General features: G+C 46.0%; 1 protein-coding gene across 4 annotated transcripts in view; it reads right to left on the bottom strand.

Annotated features, from left to right (window-relative positions):
• Positions 1–25,167, bottom strand: part of LOC120932605 (LON peptidase N-terminal domain and RING finger protein 1-like) — a 107,145-nt gene that overhangs the window by 71,989 nt on the left and 9,989 nt on the right. For 3 of the 4 annotated variants that reach the window (XM_040345107.1, XM_040345108.1, XM_040345111.1), the window contains exons 2-4: positions 16,384–16,502; positions 7,631–7,753; positions 1,452–1,589 (exon numbers count right to left, since the gene is read on the bottom strand). In XM_040345107.1, coding sequence (XP_040201041.1) covers positions 1,452–1,589; positions 7,631–7,753; positions 16,384–16,502 — 380 coding nt within the window. The remainder of the gene's footprint in view (positions 1–1,451; positions 1,590–7,630; positions 7,754–16,383; positions 16,503–25,167) is intronic. The other variant, XM_040345109.1, reaches the window with a different exon arrangement.

Raw genomic sequence — 25,167 nt, 5'->3', positions numbered from 1 at the left:
CGGCGTAACTAGTCATTTGCATATTCTACGCCGACCGCAATGGAATCGCCACCTAGCGGCCGGCCTAGAATTGCAGCCTAATGCCGCGTACACACCATCACTTTATGTGATGAAAAAAAACGACACTTTCTGTGAAGTAAAAAATGACGTTTTTGAAACTTCAATTTTCAAAGACGAAGTTGCATACACACCATCGTTTTCTCACAATGTTCTAGCAAAGCGAGGTTACGTTCCACCACGTTTTACCATTGAAGCTTGCTTCATAAGTAGCTTCTGGGCATGCGTGGATGAAAAAACGTCTTAGAAAACGACGTTTTTTGCTACACACGGTCAATTTCTGTGAAGTAAAAAGTGCACTTTTGAAAAACGACACATAAAATTGAAGCATGCTTCAATTTTTTTTGGTCGTTTTTTACAAGACATAAAACGACGTTTTCCCCCACACACAGTCAATTAAAGTGACGTTTTTAAAAACGTCATTTTTTTTCATCACATAAAGTGATGGTGTGTACGCGGCATAAGATCCGACGGTGTAAGTCACTTACACATGTCGGATCTTAGGGATATCTTTGCGTAACCTGATTCTATGAATCAGGCGCATAGATACGACAATCGTATCTCACAGATACGACGGCGTATCAGGAGATACGCCGTCGTATCTCTTTTGTGAATCTGACCCGACGTTTTGAAAAACGAAACAAAAAATTGAAGCATGCTTCAATTTTTTTTTGTCGTTTTTCACAAGACATAAACCAACGTTTTCCCCCACACACGGTCATTTAAATTGACGTTTTTAAAAACGTTGTTTTTTTTCATCACATAAAGTGATGGTGTGTACGCGGCATAAGAAGCGACGCAAAAGAGCCATTCCCAAACACCCCCTTCCTAGCACATTGCTGTCTCTCGCATGTAAGGAAATGTCACTATTGGGAGGTTTCTCACAGCTGCCAATCAGATTCAAACCTGCCCTGGGTTTTTAAAGGTTACTGGTGATGCGGGAAGCAGAGAGAGGACATTTCACAGGAAGTATTTGGTAAGCCATACTTCTGTGCATCAACATTTACCCATGTGCATGGTGTATCTCTGACATATGTGCATTAAGGGCGAAATGCTGTTTCACACAGGCATCAACACTGACATGTGTATTGCCCGCTGTTTACAGTGCCTGCAGCTCCCGAGGCTCAGGAAAATGCAGGGAATTTTACACTAGGCATATTTTCAGCCCCTCACTGCATGTGTGCATAGGGCCATTTAATACAAAATAAGGGTTTTATTTACCAAGACTGAAGAGTGCAAAATCTGGTGCAGCTCTGTATTAAAACCAATCAGCTTCAAGGTTTTATAGTCAAAGCTTAACTGAACAAGCTGAAGTTAGAAGCTGATTGGCTACCGTGCAAAGTTGCGCTTTATCTTACACTGCTGACAGTAACTGCAATTATCCAAAGTTTTACCTTTACATCTATACTGCTGGTGTGGACGGGGATCACATTAGCAGTAATGTCCACAGAGGACAACTTCAAGTATTGAGACACCTCATGCAGTAGATCAGCCAGAGAAGAAGGCACAGGGCAACCAAAATCTTTCAGCATCTAAGAACAGAAAATAGAATTTGCAATTAGAATATGTTTTTTTTTTTTTTAAATCACAATTCTTTTTAAAGCAGAACTCCGGGCAAAAACTTTTTTCCATGTTCTAATTGCTGATCTCCTACCTTCACCAACTAAGTCACCCATGTTCTTCTGAGCTCTGTAGTTCCTCTGCAATAGCCTGCTGAACTTGTTGAAAAAACGTTATTGCCTGGTGATTTCCTGTTTGTAAGACCGCTGGCTGCTATCTCTCCAGTAACCTCAGCCAGCGGTCTGACACACCTCCTTGTAGTCCTCTGAAAGCGAGCAGAGAGCTGTACTTCCGCCTGGCTCGCTGTAGTGGGCGGAGGGGGGTCTTACAGCCCCCGGTCTGTGCTGCCCATAGAGGTGGCATCCTCCTCCTCTGCTCCCTCCTCCTCCCTGCCAGCAGCGCCCCCGTCCTCCCCACCACCACCTGTCTCCAGTGCGGATATAGTTAGTGATCAACGGGGTGACAGAGCGCATCTCGGGCTGACAGGTCCGTATGTGAGAACACCGCTTGTGGTACAGCCCCACCTCCCTGTACATTGGAACAGTGCGCACTGCACTGTCTATCACAATTCCGGTGCAGGGAGGCAGGGCTGTACCATGAGCGGTGTTCTCACATACAGACCTGTCAGCACGAGATGCGCTCTGTCATCCCGATGATCTGTAAGGCCGCGTACACACGATCAGTCAAAACCAACGAAAATGGACTGAAGGACCTTTTCATCGGCCCAAACCGATCGTGTGTGGGGCCCATCGGTCAGTTATCCTTCGGTCTAAAAATTTAGAACTTGCTTTAAAATTTAACCGATGGACTGATAACCGATAGGTCAAAACCGATGGTTAGTATGCAAAAGCATCGGTTAAAAACTCAGAATCAAGTCGACGCATGCTTGGAAGCATTGAACTTCGTTTTTTTCTGCACATCTTGTATTTTACGTCACCGCGTTCTGATAAGATCGGTTTTTTAACTGATGGTGTGTACGGACCGTTCTCATCGGATGGACTGATCGTGTGTACATGGCCTAACTCTCCCCTGTCTGCAATGATGGGCACTGATAATCTGCACTGGTGACACCACACTGATCGGCACTGATAATCCGTACTGGTGGTCCCTGACATGTGGCACTGGTGGTCCCTAAAAAAGGCATTGGTGGTGGTCCCTGACATACGGCACTGATGGTCCCTGACATTCGGCACTGGTGATGGTCCCTGACATACAGCACTGATGGTCCCTGACATGCGACACTGGTGGTCCCTGACATGCGGCACTGGTGGTCCCTGACATGCGGCACTGGTGGTGGTCCCCGACATTCGGCACTGGTGGTCCCTGACATTCGGCACTGGTGGTCACTGACATTCGGCACTGGTGGTGGTCCCTGACATGCGGCACTGGTGGTCCCTGACATGCGGCACTGGTGGTCCCCGACATTCGGCACTGGTGGTGGTCCCTGACATTTGGCACTGGTGGTGATCCCTGACATTTGGCACTGGTGGTGATCCCTGACATGCGGCACTGGTGGTGATCCCTGACATGCGGCACTGGTGGTGATCCCTGACATACGGCACTGGTGGTGGTCCCTGACATTCGGCACTGGTGGTGGTCCCTGGCATGCGGCACTGGTGGTCCCCGACATTCGGCAATGGTGGACACTGACACTGACTGGTTTGTGTTTATAAGGCTGTAACCTATCATACCGTGTGTTATGTATGGCTTGCTGGCTGCAGAATGAGGGGTGTAATTTACGTTGAAGTGGGTGAGTTCACATTACATGAACAAGCCTAGTTGTACATCCCACATTCACTCCCATCCCAAGGATTCATGGGAAATGTAGTCTGATTACAGTTAGAGAGAGAAGAAGATATGATGCAATTACTGATCTAAGAGATCATCCCTGCCCAGAGCTGGACTGGGACAACAATTTGGCCCTGGACTTCATCCAGACTGGCCCACTTTGACAGGTCTCTCCCATGGCGGCTGGACAACTCATAAATATATTCCCTATTTTGTAGGCGCTATAACTTTTGCGCAAACCAATCAATAAACACTTATTGCAATTTTTTTACCAAAAATATGTAGAAGAATACGTATCGGCCTAAACTACCGTATTTATCGGCGTATACCGCAAACTTTTTTGCCCTGAAAATCAGGGCAAAATCGTGGGTGCGCGATATACGCCGATACCCGCTTTCCTGCGCCGAGTTTGAATACTGCGCCGACATATACCGAGCGTAGTACACTCGTGTATAGTCGGCCAGTCTCGGCTCCTCTCGCGCTGACGTCCTGGACGTACAGGACATCAGCGCGAGAGTAGCCGAGCCTGCCCGACAATACACGTGTGTACTGCGCTCTGTATATGTCGGCGCAGTATTCAAACTCGGCGCGGGAAACGAGCGGGGAGGACGCGAGGACGCCGCAGAAGGATGCCGGACCCGACGAAGAGGACACCCGAAGCCGCAGACGGAGGCCGGACCCGACGAGGCCGCCGATGGACGCCGCGCAAGACACCAAAACTGTAAGTACAAAAAATCTTTTTTCCACAAGAATTTTGGCCAACTTTAGGGGTTGCACGCTATACGCGGGAGCGCGCTATACCCCAATAAATACGGTAAATATATATTTTTTTTTTAATTGGGATATTTATTACAGCAAAAAGTTAAAATATTTTTATTTATTTTTTCAAAATTGTCAGTCTTTTTTTGTTTATAGCGCAGCCTTGTAACCTTTTCACCATTCAAATCAAGTTCTCCAGCTGGCAGCATGAGATGTCCTCAAGTCACAACAGACTCATTTGCAGTCATTACTCTGCAGGACGAAAGTAGTCTGTCTCTATTTCTATAGAACAGTCCATGTTAAACTGTATCTAATGCCGCGTACACACGACCGTTTTTCATGATGTGAAAAATTACATTTTTTATAATGTCATTAAAAACGATCGTGTGTAGGCTCCAGAGCATTTTTCATGACGTGAAAAATGGGCATTAAAAATTTAGAACATGCTCTATTTTTTACATTGTCGTTTTTCACGTCATAAAAAATGGTCGTGTGTAGGCTTTAGCGATGTGAAAAAAACGTGCATGCTCAGAAGCAAGTTATGAGATGGGAGCGCTCGTTCTGGTAAAACTAGCGTTCGTAATGGAGATAGCACATTCGTCACACTGTAACAGACTGAAAAGCACGAAGACTGAAAAGCGCGAATCGTCTCTCAAACTTTTACTAACACAAAATCAACAAAAGCAGCCCAAAGGGTGGTGCCATCCGAATGGAACTTTCCCTTTATAGTGCCGTCGTACGCATTGCATTTTTTTTTTCACGATCGTGTGTAGGCAAGGCAGGCTTAACAATAATCGGGTTGAACATTTTGTCAGATTTTGTATTGCTACCCACTAGGGGTGCAACGGATCAAAAAACTCACGGATCGGATCGATCCTCGGATCAGGAGTCACGGATCGGATCATTTTTCGGATCAGCAAAAAAGAAAAAAATACTTTTAACTTGTTACACTCAACAGAGTTTTAGATTTCACAGTTATTTTCAACACAAAACGGAGCTTAAATACGGTATATGTAAATCTGACGGACTGTTTAAATGTTACATTTTAAAATCCGCAGCAAACCTTACATGCTTGCTAATGTGACAGAAAATCTCTGATTTTCACATTAAGTTAAATATTAATATCAGAGATGTTCTGTCACATTAGCAAGCATGTAAGGTTTGCTGCGGATTTTAAAATGTAACATTTAAACAGTCCGTCAGATTTACATATACTGTATTTAAGCTCCGTTTTGTGTTGAAAATAACTGTGAAATCTAAAACTCTGTTGGGTGTAACAAGATGTCCGCTTGCCCCCTAATCACCATCATTACTCTAGTATCACCGGTGTCCCCCTCCTGTCCCCTCTGGTGTCACTGGTTTCCCCCCTCCTGTCTCCTCCACTCTGGTGTCACTGGGGTCCCCCCTCCACTCTGGGGTCCCCCCTCCACTCTGGTGTCACTGGGGTCCCCCCCTCCACTCCACTCTGGTGTCACCGGGTCCTCCACTCCACTCTGGTGTCACCAGGGTCCTCCACTCTGGTGTCCCCCCTCCTCTGGTGTCACTGGTGTCCCCCCTCCTCTGGTGTCACTGGTGTCCCCCCTCCTCTGGTGTCCCCCTTCTCTGGTGTCACAGGTGTCCCCCTCCTCTGGTGTCCCCCCTCCTCTGGTGTCACTGGTGTCCCCCTCCTCTGGTGTCCCCCTCCTCTGGTGTCACTGGTGTCCCCCTCCTCTGGTGTCACTGGTGTCCCCCTCCTTTGGTGTCACTGGTGTCCCCCTCCTCTGGTGTCACTAGTGTCCCCCTCCTCTGGTGTCACTAGTGTCCCCCTCCTCGGGTGTCCCCCCCTCCTCGGGTGTCCCCCCTCCTTGGGTGTCACAGGTATCCCCCCCTCCTCGGGGGACACAGGTGTCCCCCCTCCTCGGATGACCCCCCTCCTCTGGTGTCCCAGGTGTCCCCCCTCCTCCGCTTAGTACAGACAGCCATGCTCCCCAGGACAGACAGTCTATCTCCTACCAGCAGGTGCAGATCTTACAGACATTGTCTCCACATGCCTGCAGTCGGTGGTCCGAGGTCTGTAGTCAGCGCGCTGAGGTGAGGAGGAGTGTAACGCTGTGCACTGGCAAGCACACGGTCTCCACTGGGGTGGAGCAAGATGGCCGCTGCTCCGGAGACTTTCCTACGGCCGAGGCTCCGGAGCGCTCCGCGGATCGCGAGGTGTGCCGATCCGAACGGGGTGACTCGTTCGGATCACGGATCGGTGACGATCCGTTGCACCCCTACTGCCCACCAGTGTTGCCAACCTACCAGATTGAAATTTACTGGCACGACACCCTAAATTTACTGGCGCAGCCACGTTTTCACTGGCATTTCACAAAAGTTACTAAATTACATTTTTAGGTGAAAATTTCAGCATGTAGGCTACAAATAAGTACGCTAGGCAAATAGCAATGTGATTTAAGGTAGATATTAAGGTAAAAAAACATATTTTTGTTATTTTCGATATAATAAGGGCAAATTATTTAGTCACATCACCCCCTGCCTTCATCCCCCTCTGCCACCAACACCCCCTGCCTTCACCCCCCTCTGCGGTGCCACAATCTCCGTCTGCCTCCAATCTCCCCCTGCCTCCATCGTCCCTTGCCTCCATCCCTCTCTGCGGTGCCACCAACAACCCCTGTCTCCATCCCCTACCCTCTTGCAGTGCCACCATCCCCCTCTGTGGTGCCACCATCACCCCTTGCCTCCAATCACCCCCTGCCACTAACACCCCCTGCTTCCAATCTCCCCCTGCCTCCATTGCCCCCTGCCTCCATCCCCCTCTGTGGTGCCACCGCAGCCACCATCACCCCCTGCGTCCAATCTCCATGCGCAGTTCCAAGCCGAACTGATCTCGGCTATTTTTTATGGCACATTTACGCAACCACGGACATTTACGAACAAGGGAAAAAAGTGCCAGTTTTTACGAACTGTCCGTAAAAATACGGACAGTTGGCAACACTGCTGCCCACGACCCCATTAGGGAGATTTACACTCTCTATTTGTCCCAGTGACCGCTTTCACTGGGATAGGAAAGGAGGTAAAGTACAATACTTTTGAGTTGTCACCAGAAAAGCAATAAAGTAGGAATCTTCCAATGGGAAGATCTGTTTCGGTAGAAACTGTCTATGAGATTTCCCTCACTTAAAAAAGATTTGCTTGAACCTCCCACTGTGGTTATATCACAAGACGTGAAAGGAATTCTCCCCTGAAAGGTTTTGACCTGCTCGGCTCTATTTAAAAGAAAGCGTTTTGAATTTGTATATATTTTAAGAAGTGGCAAGTCTCCTAACATCTGAAATCTAGGACATGGCAGTTTGAAGCCCTCAACCCTCTGCTGATGTGACAACGTAAAAACCATCTTTTTTAGGTCTTACCGCTTTCATCTTCTACCTATGAAAAGGTTCAAGAGTTTACGGCTCGACCCTGCCAGGCAGCATATCTGTGTTACCTGTTCAATTTCCTGACGGGCTTCAGGGAATTGCGGCCTCAGTTTCATGCAGTGCTGGAAATGAATGAGAGCCTCTTCTTTCTTTTCCATGTTGAGTAAAGCCACTCCTTTTCTGTAGAAACCCTGCATAGAAGACCAAACGAGAAATACAGTTCATTCAGACCAGTCTTTCTCCACCTTTTCAACACAGAGGAACACTTAAAATAACTTTCTCGTCTCTGAGAATCCCTGCGAAAATTCACTAGATCTACAACTCATGATACATTAGTGTCATTGTCAGTGGAAAGAATGTTCCTTACATGTGTGGCTCTGGGAAGAATTACCCCCTTTACAGATAGCTAAAAAGATCAATGGGAACTTATCTGACAGGCAGCAATGTGTCATGGATCAAGGAACCCCTGGTAACCTCTGGAGGAGCCCTACAGTTCCATGACATGCTGGTTGAGAAACCCTGATTTAAACCATAAACAGAACTAAATACTTTAAAGTGGTTCTAAAGTCAGAAGTTTTTTTTTTACCTTAACCACTTCCATACAGGGCACTTATACACCTTCCTGCCCAGACCAAATTTCAGCTTTCAGCGCTGTTGCACTTTGAATGACAATTGCGCGGTCATGCTGCACTGTACCCAAACTAAATTTTTATCATTTTGTTCCCAGAAATAGAGCTTTCTTTTGGTGGCATTTAATTACCTCTGGGATTTTTATTTTTTGCTAAAAAAAAATAAAAAATGACCAAAAATTTAGAAGAAAAAAAAATTTTTTTTTTGTTTCAGTTACAAAACATTATAAATAAGCACGTTTTCTCCTTCACTGATGGGCACTGATGGTACTGCAATGACGGGCACTGATAAGGCGGCACTGATGGGCACAGATGAGGTGGCACTGATGAGGTGGCATTGATGGGCACTGATGATGGGCACTAATATGCGGCACTGATGGGCACTGATATGCAGCACAGATGGACACCGATAGGCGGCACGGATAGGTGGCATGGATGGGCACGGATAGGCACTGATAGGCAGCATTGAATGGACACTGATAGGCGGCATGAATGGGCACTGATAGGTGACACGGATGGGCATGGATGGGCACTAATAGGTGGCATGGATGGGCACTGATAGGTGGCACTGATGCACTGTAATGTGTTGTACCAATGGATGCCAATCAGTGCCAAACAATAATGCCTGCCAATCAGTGATGCCCATTGTGGGCACTGATTGGCATCCATTGTGGGCACTGATTGGCATCCATTATTTATTTCTGAATGGCATCCCTGGTGGTCTAGGGTGGCATACCTGTGGTGGGAATCCCTGGTGGTTTGGTGGCATCCCTGGTGGTCCAGTGTGGGCATCCTCGGGGGGTTGCGCTGATAATCAATCAGCACAAACCCCCCCTGTCAGAGGAGCAGCCGATCGGCTCTCCTCTACTCGCGGTTGACAGACGCGAGTGAGGAAAAGCCGATCACCGGCTGTTTACATCGTGATCAGCCATGATTGGTCTCCGTCAGAGACTCTTTACCTAGATCGGTGTTGCAGGGTGTCAGACTGACACCCTGCAACAACGATCGGCGCGATGTGCACCCCTGTTGAAGACGTCATATGACGTCCAGTCAGGATATTGAAACCACTTTGCCGCCATCATTTTGCTATATGGCGGGCGGCAAGTGGTTAATGCATTAAGATAAAATAAAGCTCTGTGTGTAGCAGCCCACCTCATACTTACCTGAGCCCCATCTGGATCCAGTGATGTTGCATGAGAGTCTCAACTGTACAAGACTCTCCCTTCTCATTGGCTGAGACAGCAGCTGCTGTCAAAGTCAGTGAGCCAATGAGGAGAAGGAGAGAAAGGGGGTGGGGGCGAGCCACAGCTCTGTGTCTGAATGGACAGTGGCTCAGCTCGGGTGCCCCCATAGCAAGCTCCTTGCTGTGGGAGCTCTCGGTAGGAGGGAGGAGCCAGGGGGGCCGTTGGAGGATCCGGGGTGCTCAGTGCAAAACAACAGCAAAGAGCAGGTAAGTATAACAAACGAGACTTTATTATCACTTTAAGTTTAAGAAGGGGAGATTGTATAAGGACTGTGTAGGACTTAGGATATAGCTGTAGTGTTAGTGCTCAGGCTTAGGCAACCCAGAACTAGATTCTTGGCTACAGATAAATCTGTAAAACAAGTGGGCCCTGTTTGACAATAGAACATATAGGTGCCCAGTGGCGTCCATAGGTTTGGTGTCACCTAGTTCAGTAAATCTCCGCACTCTCTCCTGCCAGAGTGCCCTGTAGGGCATTGGGCAAACTAGTTTCAGGGCGGTAGTGCGCTGTTACAGTACACACCCTAAACCGGACCCAGTAAATTATGCAGTTGGATATAACTGATGAAGAAATTTGTTTTTGTTTTTTGTTTTTATTTGGGGGATATTTATTATATTATATGCTCTTTTTTTGTTTGTAGCGCAAAAAAAAAAATGCAGAGGTGATCAAATACCAACCAAAAGAAAGCTCTATTTGTGGGGAAAAGGGTGCACATTTTGTTTGGGTACAGCATTGCATGACCACGCAATTGTCAGTTAAAGCGACACAGTGCAAAATTGTAAAAAGTGCTCTGGTCAGGAAGGGGGACAAATCTTCCAGGCCTTAAGTGTTTAATGGTTAATAAAATAGAAATAAAAGAAAATCTGGAAAATAATAGTTTAAGGAAGAAAGGGAATAAGAGCTTAATTAGGTATGATTAGGGCAAACTAAGTGGTCAAATGGGACAATGTTAGGAAAAGGTAAAAAACATTTTTTGTTACTTGTTAGGTTGCTTTAAATGACATCATCTATTGAATCTTATCCCTTTGATCTGCAGAAGAATCAAATGTAAAAACAAAAGAAGCGAGTTCCTGTGTTCCTTGAAGTTTCTTTGGCTGTGTATAGTACTCCCACTGTCTCTCTAGTGCAGGGGTCTCCAAACTGCGGCCCGAGGGCCAGATGTGGCCCTTTGCTAGCTTTTATCCGGCCCTTGGGGCACAATTCTTCCCACTGATATAAGGCACTATTTCTCCCACTGACACCAACAATGGGGCACTATATCCGATACCAATGATGGGATACTATTCCGCCTACTAATAGGGGGAATACTTCTCCTCCAATTGATTACCAACCCTGAGGCCATATTTATTCTCACTGATACTGGGCCTGTGACATTTTCTGCCCCTGCTGGCCACAATTCGGCCCTCCTAAAGTCTGAACAACAATAAAGTGGCCCTTTGTTTGAAAAGTTTTGAGACCCCTGCCTAGTGCCTGGTATGCATGGTTGCTCCGATATGTAGAGATAGTGACTTCCTTATTCAAATGCACCTGGCCCTGTCTTCTCCTGCCTAAACCCTATTGTTTCCTAGCAGAGTTGCCCATTACAGTAATGGGTCAGTGGTGGTGTTTAAGGCCGGATTCACACCTATGCATTTTTTGTGCTTTTTTCATTTTGCAGATTTGTACTACGTGTTCCATAGGGAAACCATGTTAACCACTTTTTGCTATAATAAATATCCCCAAAAAATATATAAAAAAAATTATTTTTCTCAGTTTAGGCCGATACGTATTCTTCTACCTATTTTTGGTAAAAAAAATCGCAATAAGCGTTTATCGTTTTATTGCATTTTTATTAATATTTTTTTTTTACTGCGAATGGCGGCGAATGTCGTGACCGCGACATTATGGCGGACACATGGGACAATTTTGACACATTTTTGGGACCATTGTCATTTTCACAGCAAAAAATGCTATAAAAATGCATTGTTTACTGTGAAAATGACAATTGCAGTTTGGGAGTTAACCACTAGGGGGCGCTGAAGGGGTTAAGTGTGACCTCATATGTGTTTCTAACTGTAGGGGGGTGGGGCTGGACGTGTGACGTCATTGATTGTGGTATCCTATAACAGGGAACACACGATCAATGACAGCGCCACAGTGAAGAACGGGGAAGCTGTGTTTACACACAGCTCTCCTCGTTCTTCAGCTCCGGAGGACCGATCGCGGGACACCGGAGGCGATCGGGTCCGCGGGTCCTGCGGCCGCGATCACGGAGCTTCGGACCAGGTCGCGTGCACGCGCCGGCGCGACCCCACGGCTGGGCTTAAAGGGCAACGTACAGGTACGTGGATGTGCCCAGCTGCGCCATTCCGCCGACGTATATCGGCGTGAAGGGGTCCTTAAGTGGTTAAATGGATTGTAGTGCAAATCTGCAAGATGCAAAAAGCACTAAAAATGCATAGGTGTGAATCGAGCCTTAAAGATATGCCAGGTATTCAACCCAGGGAAGCCTCTCTATATGAGATCACCATGCATTCAAAGCAAAGAAAGGTGCTATAGGTTTGATAAAACTATATTTATTAATAATGTTTTATCTTGTTACAAAATGCAGATTCTATTTTTTCAGCAATCCCAACAGCATGCAATAAAGCATCGGGGTCATAATCAGAGCAGACTAATGCTGCCTGTATGCTGTCTGTCATAAAGTTGGAAGAGCTGTCGGGGCAGACACTTCTATAGCAGAACTCTAGAGGTTGCGCTTTGGTAACATCGAACCATTCATTAGCACTCTATAAGCCAATTTGGAGACAGTTTTGTTCACAGAGCAGAGCTACTCGAGGTCTCACAATGTCCCAGACCCACTAATCATTCCATAATGAGGTCAACGGGCCGAGATAGCGATTTGATGTGGGAAGAGCTGCCAAAAGATGACTTGTAAACAGAGACTTTGAAGCCTGATTCTCCACTACAGAGGTGTCAGGAAATACAGATCTGTGAGCTGGGCAAGCAAAAAATGAAGGGAAAAGAAGTGTCTCCAATTATTTACTTCTACGACCAAATTTTGTTAGTGGAATACTTTTATCCTTTTTCAATCCCAAACAGTTGAAATAGTTATAGAAGACAGAATATAACAGAGATGACTTTTATCTTTATCAAACTCAAAAAAAATATACACAGTTAATATATCAAACGGTATAGATGATTTATATGAGATCTGGGATATAAAGGTGTACAAATAAATTAGTAAAAATTTTCTTTTGATATTCTGTTCTATAATATACAGTAAGGCCCCATACTCACGAGCAAACATGTCTGCTGAAACTGGCCCGCAGGCCAGTTTCAGCAGACATGTTTGGTCGTGTGTGGGCGCGAGCGGGCCGAATTCCAGCAAACATTTGCCCGCCGGGCCTTTTCCCAGCAGACAAATATTCCTGGACTTGTTTTAAAACAGTCCGCTGGAATTCTGCCCGCTCGGACATGTACGGTCGTCAGTACAGACCTACCGTACATGTCCAGGCGCCCGCCGTCCCTCGCATGCGTCGAATGACTTCGACGCATGCGTGGAAGCATTTTAAAGGCGGGCCACCCACGTCGCCGCGTCATTGTCGCGGCGACACCGCGTCATCGACGCGGCGACACCGCGGACACGCCCCGCGTATTGTTTACGCGCGGACTTCTGTACGATGGTGTGTACAACCATCGTACAGAAGCCCTCTGGCAGACATGTATGGTGAAAACGGTCCGACGGACCGCTTTCACCATACATGTTTGGTCGTGAGTACCCGGCCTAAGGCTTCGTACACACGATCGGTTAACCAGAGGACAACGATCGGTCAAAACCGATCGTGTGTGGGCCCCATAGGTTATTTAACCATCGGTTAAAAAAAAGCCAACTTGCTTTAAATTTTAACCGATGGATTCCTAACCAATAGGTCCAAACTGATCGTTAGTAGGCACAACCATCAGTTAAAAATCCACGCATGCTTAGAATCCAGTCGACGCATTCTTGGAAGCATTGAACTTCATTTTTTTCAGCATGTCGTTGTGTTTTACGTCACCGCGTTCTGACACAATCGTTTTTTTAACTGATGGTGTGTAGGCGCGACGGACCATCAGTCAGCTTCATCGGTTAAAGTGGTTGTAAACCCACATTTTTGACTTTTGCCTCCAGGTAAGCCTATAATAAGGCTTACCTGTAGGTATAAAGAATATCTCCTAAACCTGTACGGTTTAGGAGATATTCCCCTCGCAATGCGCCGCTGATTGCAGCGGCGCATGCGCAGGGGGAATCCTCGGCTGAAGGGCCGGCCGCCGCCGGCCCATGCCGGAATAAAATCTCCCGCGCGAATGCATGGGAGTGACGTCATTGCCGCTCCAGTCAATCACAGCGCTGGAGCGGCGATACCCGGGGGGGAGGGGGCGAGCAGGCAAGTCAGGACACTCTCTACTTTGCAGATAGAGAAAGGAGCTGTGTGTTAGTGGGCGTCCTGACACTCCTGCTCGCCCCCCCTCAAGAGGCTTTCTCCACACCAGGGAGAAAGCCTCGCATTACTGTGTGGAGTTACAGACAGAAGAACAGGAAGTGATGATTTCTCAGAAGAAATAAGGACATTTAAAAGCAAAATCGAAGGATGAGGTAAGTGAAGGAGGACTGCACTAAGGTAAAGGAAGCTATTTAGGGAAAAAAATGTTTTCCTTTACAACCCCTTTAAGAACTCTGGCTCTATGAATGGCCAGGGGGACGATTACAACATTCCCTTGCACATGCCCTGCAGCTCCGGCTTTGGCACAAAGCACTGAAGATACCGCATGGGTATGCCAGCTCTTCAGAACTTCAGAGCTGCATGCTGTGTGAATATCTCCTAAACAGTGAGGAGATTTTTTGCTGTACCTACAGGTAAGCCTTATTATAGGATTACCTGTAGGTACAAGTTAAAAAGTGGATTTTACTTCTACTTTAATAATAAAAATAATTTATACTGCTTTCTCTAAACACATTTACATCCCAGATCTCATATACATGATCGCTACAGCTTGATATATTTTTCAAGTAAGATCGTATTTATTGATTAATCTATTTGATAGATTGTAGCAGATAACTGTAAACACAATGCTTCCACATGTCATTTACATTTGAAGTGAAGTCCTGAGTTACGTCATGGCACTTGCCTCTTGTATGGAAGCTTGGGCTGAGCTGAAGGGACCCTTACCTGCCTCTTCCTCCAGCAGCGGTCATTCTTGTAATGATCTACCGCAGCAAGCAGTAAATCACTATTAAGCCCCGTACACACGACCGGTTTTACCATCAGTGAGTACCACCTGTCAGGCGGCACTGATGGGCACTGACAGGCGATACTGAGGAGGCTGCGCTGATAAGCTGCACTGGTGCGTACTGATAGGCGGCACTGACAGGCTGCACTGATAGGCGATGCTGATAAGCACTGACAGATGGCACTGATCAGGCCGTGCTGATGGGCACTGATGAGGTGGCACTGATATGGGCACTGAGGTGGAACTGGCAGGCACCACTGACAGGCGGCACTAATGGGCACTAGGCTTTTTTACTTTTTGGTCTTTTTTCGCTTGGCACCAGGCCCGAGCAATTCTTATTGCCTGACGCACCGGACATGCAGTTCTGGGCACTGGACAGCTGATTTAAAAAAACTGGCTCCTAACTTTTTTAGCTGGCTCCTAGATTCTAAGCAAATGTGTCAAGCCCTGAGATATATATATACACATACGCACACACATCCAAAGGCCCTAGCCAGAAGGCACTGGACACAGAAAAGAGAAGAACTCATACTGCTGGAGGAGGCACTGTGTTAGGCAAGTGTGTCCTAATATGCGATTATGCTGTTCATATTTGCAAATTATGGAAAATGCTGCCATGGCCATCCTTCTACCTATAAACCTTCACTTTAACAAATGACAAAGGATTCCCACTGCACTATGGGGTAGCTAAAGAGTCAGCACAGCAGATGCCAGACTGGAACTTGGGTCTGAGCTGTCTGAACTCCCTGGGGCAGATTCACAGAGCAAGTACGCCGGCGTATGTACTGATACACCGGCGTACTTTCAAATTTGCCGCGTCGTATCTTTAGTTTGAATCCTCAAACCAAGATACGACGGCTTCTGGCTTCGATCCGACAGGCGTACGGCTTCGTACGCCTTCGGATCGTAGGTGCAATACTTCGGCACCCGCTGGGTGGAGTTCGCGTCGTTTTCCATGTCGGGTATGCTAATTAGCTTTTTCCGTCGATCCACGAACGTACGCGCGGCCGTCGCATTCTCTTACGTCGTCGCTAGTCGGCTTTTCCCGGCGTATAGTTAAAGCTGCTATTTTGCGGCGTATAGATAGACTTGCCATGTTAAAGTATGGCCGTCGTTCCCGCATCGAATTTTTAATTATTTTTTTTCTTGCGTAAATAGGAAAGGACGTAACTCACGTCTAAGTTCAAAAAATGGTGCGACGTCATTTAGCGCAAAGCAAGGCGGGGAATTTCAAAACGGAGCATGCGCAGTTCATTCGTTGCGGGGACGCGCTTCATTTAAATGAATCACGCCCCCAACCCGCCCAATTTCAAATACGCCGCCAGAAAAACACTACGTCGCCGTAACTTACGGCGCAAAATCGCTGTGGATTCGAAATTCCGCCAGGTAAGATACGGCGGCGTAGCATATCACTGATACGCGGCGCAAGTGCAAATGTCTGTGAATCTGGCCCCCTACTTTTACTCAATCAGCTTAAACTACTGCATTCTTTAAAAACGGGGTCTTTTCAAACCAAATACAAAATGTTCCAATTGTGAGGTTTTTTACTGCAAGTTAAAAAGAAAAAATAAGAATATGGTTACCATGGACACCACAAACATTTTTCCTTCAGCATTTAGGTAAAAAGGAGCCTTAAATTAAGGCATTTAAAGGGTTTCCTGGAGATCTTTCATCACTATAAAGATGATGCATACTTACATCTGGGTCCTGAGGCTGCAAATTACAGATCACGTCTGCTTCTCGCAAAGATTCGGGGAACTGTTTTAAAGACACATATACCTGGGAACGAAGTATTCTTAAAGGAACGTCCTGAGGCGCTGCAAAGACAATACAAATACAAATTACACAGAAAGAAAAAAGGCTTAGAAAACTAGGTTTAATACACCAAAACAAAAATGTGGTTAGTACATATACAAAACAAACACATATTGGGCTACTGGTGCTTGTGCAAGAACTGGGTGACCCCTTTAAAGTAGAGGTAGGCAACCTTAAGGCCTCATGCACACTGGACTTTAAAATAACGTTATAAAAACGGCAGCAGCTTTTTTCAACGTTTTTGCAACAGCGCTTTTTAGCGTTTATTAGCGTTTTCCCGCGTTAGCGTTTTCTTGTTGAGGAAAATATATATTTTATTTTTCAATGGATCAAAAACGTTAAAAAACGCTGGTGAGTGACGTTTTTGAGCGTTTATCGGCGTTTATCAGCGTTAGAGCGTTTTTACAGCTGAAAAACGTCTCTCAGAACCCACTCGTTTTTTGTTTTTTTTTGGACTGCTCAAAAACGCCACTGCCCAAAACTGCTGATAACAGTCTATGTGTGCATGGACACATAGGATAACATGATGGAGAGTTTATTGACTGTAGAAAAAAACGTCTACTGCCAAAAACAGCTGCTGTAAAAACTTCCAGAGTGCATGAGGCCTAAAAGAGAAGTAAAGGTTTTTTTTTTTTGGGGCTACTCATACTTACCTCAGGGAATTAAGTATGCAGCATCAGACCGATGCTGCATCTGTCCCCCGGCGTCTCTGCACTGAGAACCGAGCCGTCAGTCAGCATCCCTTTTGCTCTACTTCTTTGTGCTCATTGGAGAGCTGAGCAGTGGAGGGGCGAGGAGAGGCTGTCTCAGCGTCTCACTGAGACGTTGAGACTGCCATCAATCAGGGCAGCTGGCGGATCCCGACTCTCCACTGAAAATAGGTCACAGGAGTGCAAAACGAATTGCACCCCTGTGACCCAGAGGAGAAGCCCAGCCTAAAAAGCTCAGGCTGGACTTCTCTTTTAAAGAGGTGGAGATCTACCTGGACAACATGGGAGAAGTTAAAGATCACTGGGCACAGTGTCGCCTCCTCACACCTAATTTAGACCGCTAATTGCCATACTACTGTGTTGCAGTCACAGGTTTTAATCAGGTGGCGAGGACGCAACATATCGCTTCCTGAGATGCAGTGCAGTTGGTATCACTCCGCATGGGACAGGAGCCGGCACTACAGAGAAGGCATCAGCTTATGTGGCTCTTGCTCCCTACTACAGGTAGATCACAATCTACAGGTTGCTGACCACCGCCTTAGGCCCCATGCACACGAGACGCTGGTAAACTCGAGTTCAGAGGCATTCGGGCATTTTTTTAACACATTTAATGTTATCCTATGTGTCCATGCGCACATTCACGTTTTTTTGTGTTTTAACCACTTATCGCCCGCCGCACGACTATTTACGTCCGCAAAATGGCACGGACAGGCAGAAGGGGATATATATACGTCCTTGCCTTCTAGCGGGTGGGGGGTCCAATCGGGACCCCCCCCCCGCTGCGTGCGGCGGGCGGATTCCCGCGGGGAGCGATCCGGGACGACGGCGCGGCTATTCGTTTATAGCCGCTCCGTCGCGATCGCTCCCCGGAGCTGAAGAACGGGGAGAGCCGTATGTAAACACGGCTTCCCCGTGCTTCACTGTGGCGGCGTATCGATCGAGTGATCTCTTTTATAGGGAGACTCGGTCGATGACGTCAGTCCTACAGCCACACCCCCCTACAGTTGTAAACACACACTAGGTGAACCCTAACTCCTACAGCGCCCCCTGTGGTTAACTCCCAAACTGCAACTGTAATTTTCACAATAAACAATGCAATTTAAATGCATTTTTTGCTGTGAAAATGACAATGGTCCCAAAAATGTGTCAAAATTGTCCGAAATGTCCGCTATAATGTCGCAGTCACGAAAAAAATCGCTGATCGCCGCCATTAGTAGTAAAAAAAAAATGCAAAAAAAACATCCCCTATTTTGTAAACGCTATAAATTTCGCGCAAACCAATCGATAAACACTTATTGCGATTTTTTTTACCAAAAATAGGTAGAAGAATACGTATCAGCCTAAACTGAGGGAAAAATATGTTTTTATATATGTTTTTGGGGGATATTTATTATAGCAAAAAGTAAAAAATATTGAATTTGTTTCGAAATTGTCACTCTATTTTTGTTTATAGCGCAAAAAATAAAAAATAAAAACCGCAGAGGTCATCAAATACCACCAAAAGAAAGCTCTATTTGTGGGGAAAAAAGGACGCCAATTTTGTTTGGGAGCCACGTTGCACGACCGCATAATTGACTGTTAAAGCAACGCAGTGCCGAATTGTAAAAACGCCTTTGGGCATTTAGCAGCATATTGGTCCGGGGCTTAAGTGGTTAAAGCAGTTGGGTTTAGGCTCGTTTTTTCAGACGCAAAATTTTGGGTTCAGACGCAAACGTTTTTGCGTTTCAAAGCTTTGGGAGGGTCTACAATGTCTTTGTTATAAACGCTGATAGCCGCAGACACGGTAAAACTCCGCTAAACGCGGCAAAACGCCACGAAATTCGCGGCAAAAACGGGCGTTTTAAATGCCGGTATTTGCCTTTGAAAACTTGAGTTTACATGTGTTTGCATTTGCTTCTCGTGTGCATAGGGCCTTAAAGTATTATTTCATATACTCTACATAGCTTTATCTTTCTTTTCAGTTAAAGAGGTTGAAGAAACCCAAGAAAAAAAAAGAAAAAACAAATAAACCTGTAAGACAAAGACATAATGCCTACTAGCTCATTATGAAATACTTACCTTAGAACAAAGCCTTCCAGCGGAGCCCACACACCACAGAGATTGCTGACATCTTCCCTGAGGTTTCTTCTGGGTTCGCGGGCTCCCGTGCTGTGATTGGCCGGAGCCGCGGTAACACATCTGCACGAGAGCCCCCGGTCACAGGACAGATAGAAGTTTCTTCACAGCGCATGCGCCGATTACGTAATCGGCGGCGTATACAGTAAATATCTCCTACACAGGGCAAGTTTAGGAGAGATTTACAGTACCTATAGGTAAGATTATTATAGGCTTGCCTATAGGTACAAACAGTACAGGGAGGTTTACTTCTTCTTTAAAGCCTGTCACAACCTTTTTGACATATCTGATATTGTAAAGTGGGGCAATTAAGTCATTCGTTAATTAAAGCTGGCCATAGATCGCTCAATCCCCTCCTGTGAAGCTATTGTGTTCTTCTGACAAAAGGGGGTAATTTGGGGGGGTTTGGTGCCATCTTGACATTTTAGGGCCTCCTGAACTGTGATAGATAGTGAGGATGTGAAATTAACAATTTACGTCCTTTAAAATCCTGAAGGCGGTGCTTGGTTTTTGTTACCTGCACGCCACTAGACTGCCAAAAAGTACCACACATGTGGTATCCCCGTACTCAGGAGAAGCAGCATAATGTATTTTGGGGTGTAATTCCACATGTAACCATGTGAGCAATATATCATTTCAGTGACAACCTTGTTTACGTTTTTTTATTTTATTTTTATTTTTCAATCACTTGTGACAAAAAATGCCTCTCAGCAAATTCCTTGGGGTGTCTACTTTCGAAAAAGGGGTAATTTGGGGGGTTTTGTACGGCCCTGCCATTTTAGCACCTCAAGAAAGTCAGAAAGTAAAAGCTGTGTAAGTTCCAGTAAACAAAGCATAGTTTAGACGCTATAACTTTTGCGTAAACCAATAAATATACACGGTTTGAATTATTTTTTTTAGCCAAAGATTAGTGGCTGAATACATTTTGGACTAAATGTATGACAAAAAATGGGTTTATTTGATATTTTTAATAAGAAGAAATTGAAAATATTTTTTTTCATAATTGTCGCTCTTTTTTTATTTTAAATCGAAAAAAAAAAATCCTAGTGGTGATCAAATACCACCAACAGAAAGCTCTATTTGTTGGAAAAAAAGAATGCAAATTCCGTTTGTGTACAGCATTGCATGACCAAATTGCAAAAAGTGCTCTGGTCAGAAAGGAGGTAAAACCTTCTGGGGCTGAAGTGGTTAAAGCGGAGTTCAACCCAAAAGTGGAACTTCCGCTTAAACCACTCCTCGTCCCCTTACATGCCACATTTGGCATGTAATTTTTTTTGGGGGGGAGTGGGGGCTTCAGGAGGAGTGGGACTTCCTGTCCCACTTCCTCCTTCCGCCCAGGGACCGCTTAGGCGATACGTCATATCGCCTACAGCGGCCCCTCCCTGTAGGCGATCGCCTGGGACGCGTGACAGGTCCCAGGCGATCGCCTGTCCAATCAGGTAGCGCAGCGCCGGTCGCGCATGCGCAGTGAGTGCCCGGCCGTGAAGCCGAAAGCTTTCACGGCCGGGTGCCCACAGTTAGGATGGAGGTGCCAGAGAAGAGGGGGGGGAGCAGTGCTCTGGGTGGCGCGTCTCTGGACAGTGGAGTAGGTAAGTGTATGTTTATTAAAAGCCAGCAGCTATGCTTTTTGTAGCTGCTGACTTTTAATAAACATAAAAAAAGTCTGGAACTCCGCTTTAAGGAAGTGGATGTTGACCCTGGATGATGCCCTAACAAAGGTGGTGCCAGGCAACCCTACAATGGTCTATGTAAGGTAGTAAATATCTGCAAGCGTTACAAACATTTACATGCATCGATTTAACATGAAAAAATAAATCTACGGCTTAAAGTTATATTACACAAAGTTTTAAGCACTTTCAGCAACTGATGTAATTACTCAGTATGCAAATTTTAAATCTTTTAATCCTTGGCTATGTTCCAGTTTAAGCTGATGCCATGACTGCTTCCTGAGGCTTCTTGTTTCAGGATAGCTCCTTTCTCTTGCAGCATCCATTGGAACCACCTTTTCATGCAGGTGGTATGTCTCCCTACACTGTGTGCATCAACAGAAACACACAGCCCCATAGCCTAAGAAGACACGGTACTTTCTTTCTTCCTCCCCTTTCCCTTTCCAAGCTAACAAACTGCCTAAAGACTGCACAGCCCACAACTATTTTCTGTGAATAAGTTGATGGAAGGAGCAGAAGGGTTGAGGGCAGGGCCATCTTTTCTATTGGGCACGCTGGGCAGTTGCTCGGGGGCCCCACTTGCCTGGGGGGCCCCACCGGCTGCCCAGCAACCCCAGTAAAAAATTATGGAGAGTGACGGGTTAGAACTGCCCATGCCCAGTTCGCGGAAATCACAGAGAAGATCCGGTCCAGTTTAAATACTGACATTTGCATTGTTGGGCACTGAAAACTGTAATTTTAGGTACCTTTTTTTGCAGTGGCAGTAAAAAAATGTGGTTCTGCCAGTAAATGTTATGATTTTTGTCAGTAATTCTCGTGCGTAATTGTGTAGACAGGGCCCCAGTGCACTGTATTGCCCGGGGGCCTATAATGCTCTTAAGATGACACTGGTTGAGGGATTATTATTACTTTAAATAAAAAATGTGGGCCCTGTTACACCTTTTAACTTTGCCACAGGATGATAGTGCAGGTTACCAAACCCTTCATGATCATGCTGTGGCCAGCCCTTTCCTGCTCCCATTGTTTCCCTACTAGACCAAAGCATGATGGGTGGTGGCCTCACTTGTCAATATGGAGATGGTGGAAGCAGTGGCCACAGCAAAATCATCTGAATTCTAGTCTCAGTTTCTCTACGTTCTCTCTTCACATTGGAGTGACTTGTTCAAATCGGTGCAACGCTGACTTTGCAATGCCAAATTGATCTGAAAATGTAGTTTATGCACTACGTTTGCTGATTTCGGGTGCCACTTGCATAGAGATCTGTGCATGAAGCCACACAGATGTCTTCAAAGTCGCACTGACATGCAAAATCGTGCAATTTCAGGTGAAGTCGCACTATTTCAAAGCTGCCTGAACGAGGGCTAATAGTGGTGTGGATTCCGAGTTCCTCTGCAAGTCAACAAATTATTCATGAACTTTCGTTGTGTTTAGGGGCAAATGTTTAAGAAGCAGCCTGTGGTTACATCTTTTAAGTATGGACTAAGTTTCAAAATAGTTGACATGCCATATAATAAAACCACCGCTCCCACCTTCCTGTCCCTTCGACTGATGGCTTTGCACTCTGGACCTTTAGGCTATTTTCTCTGTCAGAAATAGTGAAAAGAAACAAGTATAACCTGAAAGTGTGTAACTGAGCACCAGTATATGGTCACGCTCAGACACAAAATGATTTTTCTTCATACAAAGATTTTTAATAAATTAGTTAATGCTTCACTTTGCAAAGAACACCCAATCACATGTGTGTAGCACTACCCCCGAAGGATCTGTTGGTTTAGATTTGGGCCTGCCGTTACCTCTTCGTACTTCGTACGCCTTCGGATCTAAGATGCAATTCTTCGGCGTCCGCTGGGTAGCGTTCCCTTCGTTTTCCGCGTCGAGTATGCAAATTTGCTATTTCCGACGATCCACGAACGTACGAGCGGCCGGCCCATTCGTTTACGTCGTCTCTAGTCGGCTTTTTTCAGCGTATAGTTAAAGGTGCTATTTCGTGGCGTACTCAATGTTAAGTATGGCTGTCGTTCCCGCGTATAATTTCAATTTTTTTGTTGCTTAAATCGTTCGTGAGTCGGGATGGACGTAATTTACGTCCAGGTAAAAACCAATGACGTCCTTGCGACGTCATTTTCGCGCAATGCACGGCGGGAAATTTAGGGATGGTGCATGCGCAGTTCGTTCGACGCGGGGACGCGCTTCATTTAAATGAAACACGCCCCCTACCCGCCCAATTTGAATTCCGCTCCGTTACACCGCTTGAGATACACTACGCCGCCGTAACTTACGGCGCAAAATCTTTATGGATTCGAACCAAAGCCAGGTAAGGTACGGCGGCGTAGCGTATCTCAGATACGATGCGCCGGGGCAGATCTTTGTGGATCTGCTCCCAAGTCTCTTTCAAGGTTTTATTGAACAAAGTTCTCCAACAGAGGGGTAGAGGGATGGGGAGACTCAGGTACCTTTGCTTTGCGGATCACAGGAAAAAAATTTGATCCAGAGGATTAATTTGGTTCCACGTTGGATTTCAGCAACCACCAGATAGGCCTACTCTCACAGCTGGTGCGAAGCTCGCTAAAGTCTCTGCCACAGACTCAATAAGTTTGTCGGGCCGTCCCACGATCTTCTGCCACAAGATCGTTCGACTACTCACGTACTTTGTAGAAATTTCAATAGAGTACACGACTCACAGTGCTAAGAATCTTTCAGCCAACCCGGCAGCACAGTGAGGTAAAACTGACAGAATGAGTCCTTCAATTGAATCCCAGTGGTTCAGCTCCCTTGGCGTTGGGGAGGTAGTGAAGGACCATCCCTGGACTAGTAGGCCCCAGCAACCTCCGGGCCTACTCTCAGTTACGAGACCTCAGGCCAGCCGGCCCCGAGACCATAAACAGCTCACAAACCAGGAGGCCAGGAGGGCCATCAGGTCAGGATCGGAAGACCCTGCCAAAACGGCGGCCGTTACTTAAAGCGGGGGGTTCACCCTATAAAAAAAAAAAAAAAAAAAAAATTTCTTCTATCATAAAATTCGGTATAGTAGCGCGAGCTACCGTATGCCTGTCTTAATTTTTTTATCCCCGTACTCACTGTTATATCGTACATAGAAGATTCCGACTGCTCACGGGGAATGGGCGTTCCAATCCAGACGGAAGGTGATTGACGGCCGGCTCTGGCGCGTCACGCTTCTCCGGAAATAGCCGAAATAGGCTTGGCTCTTCACGGCGCCTGCGCATAGTCTGTGCGCAGGCGCCGTGAAGAGCCGAGACCTACTCCGGCTGTCTTCGGGGAGCGTGACGTGCCAGAGCCGGCCGTCAATCACCCTCCCTCTTGAAAGGAACGCCCATTCCCCGCGGGCAGTCGAAATCTTCTATGTACGATATAACAGTGAGTACGGGGATAAAAAAATTAAGACAGGCATACGGTAGCTCGCGCTACTATGCCGAATTTAATGCAAAAAAGTTGTTCTGCAGGGTGAAACACCGCTTTAAGTACCCTCTCCCAAAATGCACAGCGGATTCACCACTCCCCCTGGGCTGCTTCTGGGAAAGAGATACCCAATGCATCCAGCCTGTCGCCTTTCCAACCTTGACCTGCGGTGGCAGCGACACCCACAGTCAAGGGCAAAATCATGCAATCCAGCTGAACTAAAAACAGAACTATCAATTTAGCATAATCCTTCTGAGCCAAACTACTGCTCAGGCAACTATAATTTAACACATAGCGCCCACTCAATGGGAGCAAGGCACTACACATGCAAGTAAAAAAAAAAAAATTTACTTGAACATGATTGGATGATGCAAATCAGCAGAACTTCTCCTAATTTACTAAACTCTAATTTACTAAACAGACTGCAACTCCACTTGCACAGTCTATTTGTCTTCGGTAAATCAACCCTAATGTCTGAATTTTTTCCTGTAACCAGATTTTTGAAAGCTAAACTCAAGGCAGATATAAAAGACAGAAATAAATCCAGCTCTGGATTAATCCTAAAGGGCCAACTGACACTTGTGCAGTGAATGGCGTTTTCACAGCGTGGTAAAATGTAGGTCACTGCTAGGACACACAGAAAACAATTGTTTTCTATGGGGTAAATTTACTAAAGGCATATATATATATATATATATATATATATATATATATATATATATATATATATATATATATATATATATAGAGAGAGAGAG

This window comes from Rana temporaria, chromosome 3 (assembly GCF_905171775.1).
Source record: "Rana temporaria chromosome 3, aRanTem1.1, whole genome shotgun sequence".
In the NCBI taxonomy this organism is placed as follows: domain Eukaryota; kingdom Metazoa; phylum Chordata; class Amphibia; order Anura; family Ranidae; genus Rana; species Rana temporaria.
Note: the sequence above shows the minus strand (reverse complement) of the source record. Positions and strands in the feature narration are given on the sequence as shown.